Genomic DNA, 12966 nt, shown 5'->3' with positions numbered 1-12966 from the left:
CCAGCACTGCTGCTGCTGCACGCACACTGCCATTTTTTGTTTTCAAACTTTAGAAAAAGGATTTCCGTCCAATTTGACAAGCCCTTTTTTGGGGGGGGGGGGGAAGGGGGATCGCTGCAACAGCAGCGTGCGCAGCAGCAGTTCCGCAGCGCCTTCTGAGGCGTTGCACTGCGTTGTGTGGGAGGAAAGTGTTCTTGCACAGGGTAACGAATAAGTTGGAGTATTGGGACACACTTGAAAACAACATGCAGTTCCGACTCTGATTTTAGTCTCCCCTGCCTGGAGCATAACCCGCAGCAATAAAAGCAGGAATGCACGTTAGGGCAGACACCTCCTTAGAAGAGGACTCCTGCCGTTCGCACTTAGGTACCAGCAGCAGCTTCAGTCTGCTGATGCAGCTGATATAACAGCGAGTGCCGAGTAGGCCAAAAAGCTTCAGAGAGCACCATTCGTACAAAGCAATAAAACCTGCGGATCATGCGGCAGCGGAGGGCACCTAAGGCCGTTCGCCTCTCCAAAGGGCTTGCACAGTATGCGTCAGCATATCCCTAAAGTTCTCCAGGGAGTCAAAGGGTGCCGGCCTGGCGTGTATGTACACCTGAGAACCCGCATGTGTGCCCAGCAGACCATCCCTCATGAACAGGCAGCTGATAAACGAAGATAAAAAAACGCTCCACCATTCTGCATTCTTCTTTTCCTGCCGCTGGAGGGGCCAGCGTAAGGGTTGCTGCGGCTTCCGTCTACACTGCTGGGGGTCAGGTGCAAAAACGTGTGCTCGCTCCCTGCCCCCTTGATGCCCTCGTCCCCCCCGTCCGCAAGCCCTAATCCATAAGCCGTGAGCCTCACTCCCTCCATCGCCTCTGCTGCAACTAAAACTCCCCACCCTAAGCACCCCGACGCTTGACTTATGAAGACTCCCCCTTCCCCCTCGCCCGCTTCTTCCACACCGTGAGTGGGAGTGCAGCCTACTTCTGCGATGTTTTCCGCCTTCGGGTCGTCGTAATAGTCTATGATGTAGCGGACCTGCTGGCCACACCTGTCTAAATACCAGTCGTGTCGGTCGAACAGCTGGCCCCACCTGCAAGCAAGTCGCAGCGACGCATAGAGACACTTCGAGATGCAGTTACACAGCAGCGCGCTGCAGCACAAGAGTACAACGCCGGTCCAGATACAGACCTCGCACGCTCACGTGGCGCTGGGCAGAACGCACAAGGTCCCCACGACCTGTTCACCCTTCCCATGTGAACGTTTTCCCGTGTTTCCAGTTTACCAGCCAAGGCGGTTCATGACTCTCGCCGTGACTGTCAAATCATCGGAGCGGCCGCAGAAGCGCGTCAGAGTCACTTGGGCGCATTCGCTGGAATAGAGCACGCATGCACAACGAGTGGAAATGCAGGAGCCAATCCTAAAGGCTGCGGAGTTTCCCGCGGTCAGTCTATAGCGAAGAAAGGGCACTACACTACTGAGAGCACTGCTCAATGCGTCGTGGTGTGCCGCACGCGAGACACATTGGGGAAGCCCGTGATTTAGGGTTGTAGGGGGATTACGGATGATTCTGCTCCAAGGTCGTGATTCTCTGCCATGTCTCCTCGTTCACGAAATTGTGGACGTGCACCACTGCAGGCATCGTCTCCTTTTCGGCCTCTTTTCCTCTGCGCTGTAAGGCCCTAAAAAACTGTGCGCTTGAGGGATACACCCAAGCTGCACGAGCACAAGCACGAAAAATGCAAGCAACGGCAACACGCTTGCAGCAGAGGCCACTGCGAGGAAGCAAAAAACACGATACAAGGGCCCTACGCACTTTTGCCTTCTCCAGTTTTGGGGATCGAGGAGCGCTCGCGTTTGGTGCTTAGTCCTAGATGGGCAGTATTGGGGATGTTTGGCATCATGTTGCTGGGGTTCAAGACCTCCTCTTCCTCCCCCTCCCCATGGGAGGCCAAGGGAGTCTCTCTGCCGCGAGGTGGGGGCCCCTCGACGATCCTTGATGCCCCTTCGTCCCCACAGAACCGACTGAACCAGGCGCAGCTGCCTCCGTCTTTAAGGGAGCCGAAGGGGCACTCCCAGGGAGATCCTTGAGGCCTCACTGAGAGCCTGCCCTCAGGAACTGCTGCGGTATCTTGGATTGCTTGCGGGGTCTTAGACCCCGTGATGGAGGGAAGAAGCAGCACCATTTGGGTGGCGTGACGGGCTGTAAATGGAGGGCTAGAGAAAACGGAGGAGCCGCTTGTACACGGCCATTACATCCGTTCAGTGTAGGGAAGGCCAAAGGGAGAGGACTGATGCAGCCAGAGGGAGAGGACTGATGCAGCCAGAGGGAGAGGACTGATGCAGCCAGAGGGAAAGGACTGATGCAGCCAGAGGGAGAGGACTGATGCAGCCAGAGGGAGAGGACTGATGCAGCCAGAGGGAGAGGACTGATGCAGCCAGAGGGAGAGGACTGATGCAGCCAGAGGGAGAGGAGAGGAAGAACGCGAAAGCGAAGGGGCAGCCCGACTAGACAGATGACGGCAGGAGGACTGAGGTAAGCGAAGCGGAGCAGCACTTACGGGATTCCGCTGATTCTTGCATCAAAAACTCCATATGGGAAGGGATTTGGAGTGCCCTGAAGAGAGAGAGGCCCTTCGCACTGGATCTCAGGAAGGCGCTACGATCTGGTCGGACTTCCAATGAAAACAACCAAAGGCCCCATGAGGGTAAGGGGCACTCATCGAGCCAGTCAGTGTCTTATTCAGACAAATTTTTCTATTCGTGGAGCTATGTACAGCAGGAATGACCCGCCAACAAGAAGGCAACCCAGGGGGCCACTAGGGGGCTGACTGCCGTTTCACCGCTGTATCGGCCGCTGTTGGTTGGTGTTTAAAAAGTGCCAACTAGAGAGGCAGCATGCACACAAAAAGCCCCTATTGAGCCTAAGATCGGCGAAAGCCGCAAGGTAAAGGCAAAAAAGAGGTGCCGCAGGCATCGTCTAACTAACAAGGAGAGCTGCAGCAGGCTTGCCGGTAGGCGCAGTATGCTTCGTGGACACTGCGGGAAGGTCTTCTCTATGTATAGAGAAACGATGAGCAGACTTTAGATACCTTGGGGTAAAGCTTGAGTTCATGTGTTTATTCAAAGGTAAAGCGCGTTTTAGGCCCTAGATCAGCAAAAGCCACGCAGCTGCTACGGATCCAGTGGGAGAGAGAGGGCCCCCCGTTAAAGGTGTCCTCTGCCGAGAGCATGTGTGTGGCGGGGGCGGCTTCTGTGTACGTTTGCCACATCTCGTGCATTGGTAATGCGTCGTTACAATTATTCTAAGGCTGCTGGGTGTTGTTTCGACGTACTTCGAGACGAAGGCCCTTGGCTCAAGAGACGGCTTGTAGGTACGGGGAGACAACCGGCTTTGCAGCGACGCAGAAGAGCGCTTTGATCACACCTCCTTTCCTGCTAGCTTTCTGTGCCTTATCGCCTTTCATTTTTGTGGCCGGCTCGAGGCTTGGCCCTCCAGTACTTGGGTTAATACCCCATGTCTCCGCGAGGTCACCTGCCGGGGGCACCCTCGTCTGCTGTATTGGTTGAGTCGCCTTTACTCCTAGCTGCGTGCCCTACCTACCGAGGCACCAACTACAAGGTGCCTCTTCTTCTACAGTCAATCACTTCGGAGTGGCGATGACAGACCTAGAAGGCCCCACAAAGCCCGACCTAGCCTACCCCCTCCGGGAGGAGACAGGCCTGCGGTGGCGTAGCCGTGAGAGTAGTCAAGAGGAAGATGGATCCTTCTCAGAAAAAAATTCTGCAAAGGGGAAAAAGCCCAGGCGCTCGCTCTTGGGGGCCCTGCTGCAAAGGAACAAGTGCTCAATAACCATCCTCTGCATCTGTGTCCTTATTCTGATCCATGGCATTCTTACAGCTGTCAATAGACCCCCTCCAGGTAAGGCCCCTCCGTACAGGTCTCAAGCACCTTGATGAGCTTTCGAAGCGGCCTCCCTTTGAAAGAAAGCCTTAGGCAGTGTCGAAAAAGCAGCTCCTCTAAGCACTAAGACGCTCGCTGGCTCCCTTACTCCAGCATTGGGGCATAGTGCAACAAGCGGCATAGCGGCCGCCGAACAGAGCAGGGGGCCCTAAAGATTCGGGGAGAGTCGCACTGGCAGAAAATCACTTGGAAGAAAGCTGAGTGGAGGAAAAGGCAAATAGGTTCCACCTTGAAGGAGAATAGGCAAACGAGCTTGGGTTGCGCAGCAGCCTCCAGTGCGCTTCCTGCCCCAAAGCTTCACGCGCTGCTTGCATTTTCTGTTGTGAAGGATATATCTGACGGCCGGCTTTCTACTTTCCGCCTTGCGTGCACTCAGGGATGGTGCGTTTAGAGACGCTTGAGAGCTTGGCGAAGGCCTCTATGGCGGGATCCTTTCCAGGCATGGTTGCAAAAAAAAGCAGCTCCTTGTATTTATTTGGCGGAGTGCCTATTTCTGACAGCACTGACTGGCTGGACCCGGAGCACTTAGGACTTCAATCGGTGCACAGAGCCCGCGACGGACTCGGAGGTGCGGAGTCTCGCCACCTCAATTGTGCCTCGCGCACGACACCTGAAGCTTGCATTGGAGAGGAGTAGCAAAAGCACCTGGGTAGACACGGGCTGGTGCTAGAATTGCATGCTGCGATGCGGGGGAGACATGGGCAAGGGGCACAGGAGGGAGGCCGGAGCGGCGAGGTCTCTGAGAGCCAGCAACAAGAGCTCGAATGCCTTGGAGTCGACCGTTGCACATTTGCTGCGCGTAGGTTTGGCTTTCGATCCGTCACTGTGGGACCCGAAGCTGATTGACTCAGACGGCTTGCCGAGGCAGCCGCTGAGCACGAGCGCTTGGTGGATACCCTTTGTGATTCCCCCCGGTGAGCAGTGTATTAGCACCTTGGATTTTGTTTTTGTGCCATTCGATTTTCTGTGGCCTCTCCTTCACCTTCAGCGCTAGTGAGGAGTGGCGGGGCGCACTTCGTGAGCGTGGACACATACTGTGAAACTCTGCAGGCAGCGGGCCGGTGCATGTCGTCAACAGCTGCCCCTATCTCCTCTCCGTTCGCTCCAAACCGAAAGGCCGTACAGATTTGGTTGGAGACACCGCCGGGCTTACTGTGAGGCTGAATCTCCCTAGCTCAGCCCTATTTTGCCACCGAGCTCTTGTTCCTCAATTCATGCTTCTGCCATATCACGCTCGTTCACCTTTACGCGAGCTCTTAGAAATGCAGGAGTCAGAGTGCGGCTCTCTTAGGTGAGGGGACCCATGCTCGTTGGCGAGCACACAAGTACTGGGGCGTCCTTCGGCTTCCAACAGAGTGCAGGACCTGTGGGCTTTGGTTTCTTTATTGGCATTCGCCTCCGAGATTCAGGTATGGCCTTTTGTTTGTGTCTCTCTTGGTGCTGGTTACTGCCGGTGCTGCACGCGTTTCTTTGGGCCCTACGGCTTTCCATACATCCTCCCCTCCTCTCCCCTTAGCCTGCATTTCATCCACCATGCAGGCGTGTTCAAGCGTCCAGGAGAGCCGCAGCCTTACTAGTGCATCAGAAAGCTTTTTTCCGTGAAGGGTGGTGTCCTGTGCTCAGGAGATGAGGTGAAGAGACACTACATCGCGAATCCTTCACCCCTTAGTTTTGAAAAAGTCTGGGAGATCCAAAGATTCCACGAAGACGACAATGAAATGGTCGATCCCACGCGGGTTGTTGTCCAGGTGAGCTCCGGCTGATGAAAATTTTGGGCTGGCAGCCTTTATTTATGTGTCAGCAATATGCAGGCACAAATACAGAAGGGCAACGGTCTATGGCATACTCTCGGAGACTCTCAAACGATGCATGTCTGGGAGCAGGCAGTCCCCTTTGGTCTGCTTAAAGCCTTCCTGATGCATGCTCTGCTTTAAAACGAAAGCAGGAGAGGGCTTATCTGCTGCTACGCTGTACAGACTATGAGAGCCTTCATTGTGCGGGGCTCTCCATACATAACGCTGGATATCCCTGCGGGACAGAAGTTGATCCTTGAGACTCTGTCTGCCGATACAAATGCAGGTGCAGGCCGAGAGACCTAAGACGCCAAACGTCCCCTAATGCCTGAAAGGAGGCGCACAACACAAACGTACATCTCAATGGGTTGCGGCGTAAACTCCGTTATTCGTCTGTGCAGCCAAGCGAAACGCCGTGGAACGCCTCACCAATTTTAGTGGTCATCCGACAGAAGGGACTCACACTTGCACTTCCCTTTTGGTATGATGCCTGGCCGGCTGACCTCAGGCAGGGCTCGATTACTAATTGATGGCGCATGCCGCTTCTCGCAAGCCCCAGGGCTTCTTTTTAAATATCCTCTGGAGGACAGGCTTCGGAGGGGAAATGCCAGACGAGACTTAAGACACGCAATGTCTCCTGGAGACCTCCTTGTTTCGATGCATGTGACTGGCTGACACAAATGTTCCTTTTGGATTTCTGCAGGAAAAGCCCATGGAGACCGACGCATTTGAAGTAGATCTAAGTGACGGGACACAATGGATTGCAGTGACAGACCGCAGAGTATGGCATCTGTATTCTTGCGCCGTGGAGCGTCAGTCAAACTTAACGCTGGAGCCTCCTCCATAAGTGGGGCTCGATTACAACGGTGCTTCTGCATGCGATGGGTGCTAGCTAAATAAGATGGCGCACATAATAATCTTGTGTACTGTGTGCCCAACAGATCCGGTTAACCTGCGAGGCTGCACCGACACACCATCGCCTGTTGACTGTCCAGGTACTGAAGGAGCCACTAATTATCCGTGTGGCCTTGTCTTCCCTCTGCAACCACGATATTCTCAAAGAAAAGCGGCGCTCCCCCACAGCCTACCCCACACACTTTTATGGAGCTGCTGAGCTCTGCCCTCCAGACAACGCACAAGATCTATCACGAACACGCTGGTAGGCATACGCGCACCCCAATCGCATCTATACACGACAATACAAGGTCGTATAAAGTCTTCTATAGCTCTATACAGAGAGCCATCTAGTGGCTTTGCATCCTGTTCCATCAGTTCCATAAATATCATACTCGGCTGTTGTACACAAACCCTGTTTCCGAGAACCATGCGCTTACGGAGACTGTTATAAGGCCAGAATTCACGGCATCACGTAACATCGGTCACGCTTTCCGCTTTCTTGTACGCCCTAGGAAATTTATGACTCTCTTTAACATCATGCCCAGGCGACATCTGGATGACGCAGTCAGATTTCTCAACCGAAAGGCAAGCCTGAGTTGTAGTCAGATAGGGACAAGCTGTATGGGAACAGCACACAGTTGTATCTCTTTGCGACATTACTCCTAAAGCAATCATGAGCGAAAACCTCATGATTTGGGGTGAATTTTCTCAGGGCCCAGGGAAGGCAATGTTCGAGAAGGTATTTACTCGCTTCGCTCTGCGAGTACGGCGCCCATACACCGAAGTGGTTGGAAGGCTGTCTGAGCATCAGTGGCAGCATATCGACGCACTGCCCTAGCACATGTCTCCTCCTACAGCTGGCAAATACCACCGTGAATGTTTCAAGGCTCTGATTACTGGGCGTTTTGCTATCTTTCCTCAGGACCAACTGGAGCTGATAAGCAAGAATCCGATTTACGGAGGATTTGAACTTGTGACCATGCCCTGGAAGGCTGATCTAATTGCGTCGGCCATTCGAGACCTCACTAATCCTATTGACGCGATCGTCATTCCAAATGACTTTGTGCGGTACGCCCTCCATCACCTTTGCAAAACTCGATAGAAACTGCGTGAATCGTGGCTATGCATAGAAATACAGACCCCTCTGCATCCTACCGGTAGTACACACCTGGACGGATGGTAGCAGCATGTAATGGATAGATCCTGCGTAAAGCGAGAGTGCTGAATTGTATTGCTTGTGTCCAGAGGGTCTGACCTGGGCGTATCGGGAGATCTGTATTATTGGTTGACTGTCGACTTTCTTTCTGTGAGAGGCAAGGCTTTAATCCTCACTGGCGGCATTTCGGGTATGCTCAGTCCTCATATCTTCGATAACCGCATTGCAGACACTACTTTAGCTCATGCTGTGTGGCTATCTTACTGGCTTGGCCTTGCCAATCATCCTATCCTGCTGCCGGCGTATTACACTTTTCAAAGGGTGGATGCCCTTAGAAACAACCGTAGGGCCCCTTCCACGACCCTCTCGCCTGGAATTTGATTGCGATCTTTAGGTGAAGGGAGAATAAAGGCTCTGCTTAACTCTGTTTTTTCAATCACTGCGGAACATTCGTCGACTAGCACGGAGGACGATGCTGTTGTCTCCAAAATGCATCAAATCTACGACACCACTCCTTACGAGAAAGATCAAGGGGTCCCGCCTATATTCCGCCCTGGTATGCAGTAGCCCTCGGCCCTTTAAAGTCTTTTAAACCATTTTGTTTCCCACATCTGCTTACTTGTATTTCCTTTTGCTGCTGAAACATTGTGGCTTTCTTAGAAAACATGCCAAAGGAACTCAACTGGCCAATGGCTATTCACGAGGATCTCCAAGACGGGTAGGTGTGCTGGCTCTTCCCTTTGGCTCGTCCGTCCCTACTGCACCTGCCAGAAAGAAGGTATGGGAGTGCACTCTATCACATTGCCCGGTGGGAGCCTTCACCTCCCAGTTGAAGACACAGAAGGCGTTTGAAACTGCGGTGTGCTCTACCAGGCACACATACCCTACCCGTAGTAGGAACTCCATTGAGTTTATGGTACCGCAGCACCACGGCTGGCCTTTCACCCCATACTGCGTTCGGCGTGAGACTTTACACAAACCCCCGCAGTTCTCCCTGCAGAGTATGCATGCAGAACTTGGATTGGTGTGCCCTTGGTACTCGCGGCAGCAACACACGTGGTTGGCTTCCTAACAAGTCAAAGTGCATAACCCTCGTTTGTCCTGGAATGACGCAGTATCCGATCCTGGAAGCTGTGAGAAGCTTGCAAACGCGTTTTATTACTGGGGTAATGGTGGTAGGCCGGCACCTTGTCCCCCGGAAAGCCTCCAAACCACTACTGAACGAACAGGCCCCACGTCGGCTCAACTTTCGCACAAGCGCTTAATGCATTCCTCGTTCAAGGAATCAATTTCCGCAGCAGCAAGAACTGCATGCAACATCATCAGCTGCCTTGAACCATTGTCATCAGCCTTACTGATTTGGGAAGTGTTTGTCCACTAGTGTGGTGCAGTGTGTATACTCGTGCTGGTTGCCCAGGAATCGCATGGCTCGGAATGAAGTGGGATACCGACGCCCTTCCCCTCGACGAAGGCTGGGCGATGCTGCTAGCACGATCTCTGCGGCATGGCACTTGTTCAGAGCCTAATCGAGACGGTAGCTCCTATTCCTAGCTGATTTAGGGTGGCCCCTTTCTCTGCCACTAGAGTGACGTCATAGCATCTGCACGCATTCCGCCAGCACACGCCTGATACGTTCTGCTCATTTTAATCCCCACTATGTCCGCTGCAGGCAAAACGTGTTCTCCCCTCAAGAAGGTTCTGCTGGTTGAGCCCGCAGCCTTTACGGAGCAGGTGATTTGTTGCAGGCTTCTTGAGCCATAATTTATTTGAAGCACACTTAAGCCCTCCTTCCTAGAAGCTCAGATATCCTCGTTTGTTACTAGCTCTCGCAGTGCTTCCATTGGACGAAAGCTAAGCGCAGAGCTTGACATTGAAGCTTTACGAATTTTGCGAAGGGCTGTTACCTCGCATGCTGCGTAGCATTGTTTCTTAGAGGCTCACTTGCGTGGCTTGAGGCCGGCACAGGCCGCCCTCCACATTGTGAGAGGGTATCGCTGCCGTGTTAGCAGAACCAGTCTGCGACTATGCATTTTCTGTTTTGCTGTTTGCTCCAAAGGCCGATTTCATTCGAACTGCGGCTGATCTGCTTCTGGACAAAGAGGGCGCTCTTGATGAGGCGCGCCTCCGTACATTTCTCCGGTACATGGCGCCCTTCCAAGTGCACTTCGCTTTCTAACAGGGGTGTTAGCTGTGCCACTGCACTATATATGTATGGTTTTCCAAACATGTGTGTTCATGCCTTGCAACTTTTGGTGGCACTGGGTGTGTCTGTACTGCAGAGGCACAAAGAACGTAGACACGGGCAACTTGGGAAATGAAATTACCGAACTGGTTGATGAGGATACAGAGCTGCTAAGGGACTTCCTGTTGCGCCATGCCCTGTTTTATCCGAAGCAGGGAGAGCTTGAATTTTGGCCACAAAAGTCGGAAGGCGCAAAGACCGCATGTAGGGATCCAGTGTATCTGCTTAAGGGCAAAAGCGAATGATAGTACTACACTACAAGTGCTGTACATGTCGGTTGTGTTCTTGCAGCTGAGAGGCGCTCTTCGAGGCATTTGCCTTTGTGTGCCCTTATGCGTGTATGTGTGCGTATTAAATGTACGTGTGTCTTGAGTTTGCTCCTGCTGCATGCCCGTGGGCTCAGTGATGGATTACAAGTTCTTTGCAACACCCCTGGCCACGTATTGGCAGCACACTTTGTTCCCCCCAAAAGAGCGAGTCGAGGTTCTTGGGCCCAATGGGGAAGTTAAGAGAGTAGACGACCGGCCTCTCTGGGACCCTCACAGACTGATGGTTTACTATCACGAGCTACATCAGTACGTTCGACACATGACGCAGCCATCCTAATACCTTCGGCAGAAATACTGCCTCTGTGCCCCCAGAAAGATTAGAACCCGCGAAGACTGGTTAGTGTTTATATTGAACAAGTATCTCCTCTAGTTTGGGCCTAATTGTTTTGCCAACTGGTACAGGAAAATGGAACAAGTGATATACGATGCTCGCGTACCTCCCCTGTAAGCATTGTGGTGCGCACTTAGTGCCCGTCCATGTGTCGCCTTAGTCATCCTCGGGGCTTGAGCATTGCCTCTTACTCGGTGGTTTTGCATTTCAATAAATCCACTCACTGTATTGTTTACGGCTTGTCGTGAATGTGCACGCATGCGGCTCTGAGCAGCTCCAATTCAAACGACGTCAATCAGTATACATGCATCATGACGAGCCACGTAGGTTTCCCCCTGTCTACTCCATCACTTCTCGTTTGCTTGACCCCATGCATTGTTTTCTCTCGTCGCCTACATGTTAAGACACCTTGTAGACCCTAGCGCGTCCAGAGAACCTCTTTGCGAGGCCTTGCATCAATCAGCTTGCTGTGACTCCACCACCGTGTGTCTTCATGGGACAGCATGATCTTTGTTGAAAACGTAAATGGCAGCCTAGCTGTTTCCTGGCACCCATAGGTACCGTGTTCACGTCAGCTGGGGTCTTTTGTACATTCGTTGATCAGGGGAGGACTTGTGGGCGGAGCTTCGGTGCTGATCCTCCCATGAGTCCTTCTACAATTGTTTCCCAGAAGTTTGGGACCTGGATGTATCCATTTAAACATGTGAGTCTGTGCATGCACTGGTCTACGATAAGCCTTTACCGCTCCAAGCATCGCAATCAGAGTTTATGCCTCTTTTAGGTGACTACGAGACCCCTGTTGCACTGTAAAAGAGGATAAAAGTAGATTAGGAAGCCTCCTGCGTCCTCTGATGAGGAGACGCACACAGCGGCAATCTGGAACATTGTTCTCAGGGCAACCGAGCCGCGCTACTCATCAACCTCCCTCAAGCTGGACTAACCTCGTTTCCCATTAAGGACCCCGTGGGTAGAGAAGTAGACATACTGAGACATCTACACCCGAGCTGGCATAATGTCTTGCGGTGAGTCACAAACTTTTGAAACACGCCCTGCCCATCTATCAACCTCTGAGCTCCCTGACACGTTGAATGCGCTCTCGCTAGTCAAATTGCTTGCGAACCGATACCTACAAACGGGGCAATATTCACGCAGTGCAAAGGCTTGGCAGATACTGGGGCTGCGTGGTACACAGGTGGTCGCTAAAGCAAGATTTCACTGGATACACAAAGTTGTCGTCTGAAAACTTGGAAAAAGAGGCAGATGACATGCAGAAATGGGTTCGAGTACGATAATCTCACCCAGATGTCTAGGTTTCAGGGAGAGCATTTGACTATGTAGACAGCTTCAATACACCACAAGAGCTTCTTTGGAAAACTCTCTTGCCCATCACTCTCTCGTGTGGCGCAGCTGATGCACCGCTATGCTAGCCTCGCTGTCGTGGCTAACTCCGCAGGAATGCATGCTGAGAAACTGCAGGTAACAATAGGAGTCAAATGCCTGCATGCCTTGCATCTCTATCCATAAATTTGCTCACAATTTCCCTCTTGCCAAACGGCTCCTCTTGTGTTTCTGGGGTTCGAATTTTAACTTCCACTCTAACATGGCTTACCATGACCTCGATGAGCGCCCGTGAGAAAAGACTATAGCCCAATTTTGTTTGCTGTGGGCTGTGGAAAACAGGCTTTGAGCTCTATTAAGACGGGACTAGAGCGGCTACTCTCTGGACAGTTCGACAATATCCTCATCTATGACTCAACGTTTGGTGAGCCATTAGGAGATGGTACAGCATGTTGTGGCGGTGCACGAGTTAAGGGCTTCAGCTGCCCTTCTATGCATGAGGCAAAATTCGTGATAAAACGAACGGTCGGTAGACCGGTGCCTTGCCGTGGGACCTTCAACGCCGTGCCGATGTATTCCTCATTAATCTTCTTTCCGTAAAATGATGAGTTTGGGTAGACCCTGCGCTTCCCGAGAATTTTTTCACCTCTGTGTGAGGACGTATCTAACGTCCTCTACAGTGCATGTGCGCGTTGTGGCATTTTTGCTTCAGGGGGTATTCTTCCTTGCGGCTGCAGGCGGCAAGAGAAGGAAGGTCCGTGCATCACGTTGCCACGGGTTGGCCTCAGCGAAATTGAGTTTGCAGGGGCAGAGGAAGGCAGAGGTAATTCCCTTGAAACCGAAACCGAAGCGTATTGTGCTGTCTGCTTCCATCGTACATACCACTGGCCCCTAGAACAAGAGCCGTGTTGGTGCCAGCAACTAAAAAACG

General features: G+C 52.5%; 2 protein-coding genes across 2 annotated transcripts; one reads left to right on the top strand and one right to left on the bottom strand.

Moving 5' to 3' along the window:
* Positions 1-496: 496 nt before the first annotated feature.
* On the bottom strand, positions 497-1889 carry LOC34621378 (putative cytochrome c1 heme lyase). The gene is made up of 5 exons (XM_022734594.2): positions 1802-1889; positions 1548-1701; positions 1271-1357; positions 970-1078; positions 497-598 (listed from the first exon to the last, which is right to left on the bottom strand). Exons 1-5 carry the CDS (start codon positions 1887-1889, stop codon positions 497-499), a joined length of 540 nt encoding a protein of 179 aa, XP_022591102.2.
* A 5591-nt stretch (positions 1890-7480) lies between these two features.
* LOC113146910 lies at positions 7481-9060 on the top strand. The gene is made up of 5 exons (XM_026335663.1): positions 7481-7707; positions 7885-7985; positions 8190-8351; positions 8456-8513; positions 8640-9060. The coding sequence occupies exons 1-5, from the start codon at positions 7481-7483 to the stop codon at positions 9058-9060; spliced, it is 969 nt and encodes a 322-aa protein (XP_026191448.1).
* The last annotated feature ends 3906 nt before the right edge of the window (positions 9061-12966 follow it).

Source organism: Cyclospora cayetanensis, unplaced genomic scaffold, assembly GCF_002999335.1.
Source record: "Cyclospora cayetanensis isolate NF1_C8 unplaced genomic scaffold, CcayRef3 CcayRef3_contig_76, whole genome shotgun sequence".
In the NCBI taxonomy this organism is placed as follows: domain Eukaryota; phylum Apicomplexa; class Conoidasida; order Eucoccidiorida; family Eimeriidae; genus Cyclospora; species Cyclospora cayetanensis.
Note: the sequence above shows the minus strand (reverse complement) of the source record. Positions and strands in the feature narration are given on the sequence as shown.

Bases quoted from the DNA above. Each gene is read 5' to 3' on its own strand.
- LOC34621378 (XM_022734594.2), bottom strand. From the start codon at position 1,889: ATGATGCCAAACATCCCCAATACTGCCCATCTAGGACTAAGCACCAAA. The intron at 1,079-1,270 runs GTAAACTGGAAA...ACTTGCTTGCAG, and splicing joins GTCATGAACCGCCTTGGCTG to GTGGGGCCAGCTGTTCGACC. The intron at 599-969 runs GTAGGCTGCACT...GCGGGTTCTCAG, and splicing joins AGGCGGAAAACATCGCAGAA to GTGTACATACACGCCAGGCC.
- LOC113146910 (XM_026335663.1), top strand. From the start codon at position 7,481: ATGTCTCCTCCTACAGCTGGCAAATACCACCGTGAATGTTTCAAGGCT. The intron at 8,352-8,455 runs GTATGCAGTAGC...TGGCTTTCTTAG, and splicing joins CCCGCCTATATTCCGCCCTG to AAAACATGCCAAAGGAACTC. The intron at 8,514-8,639 runs GTAGGTGTGCTG...AAGACACAGAAG, and splicing joins CACGAGGATCTCCAAGACGG to GCGTTTGAAACTGCGGTGTG.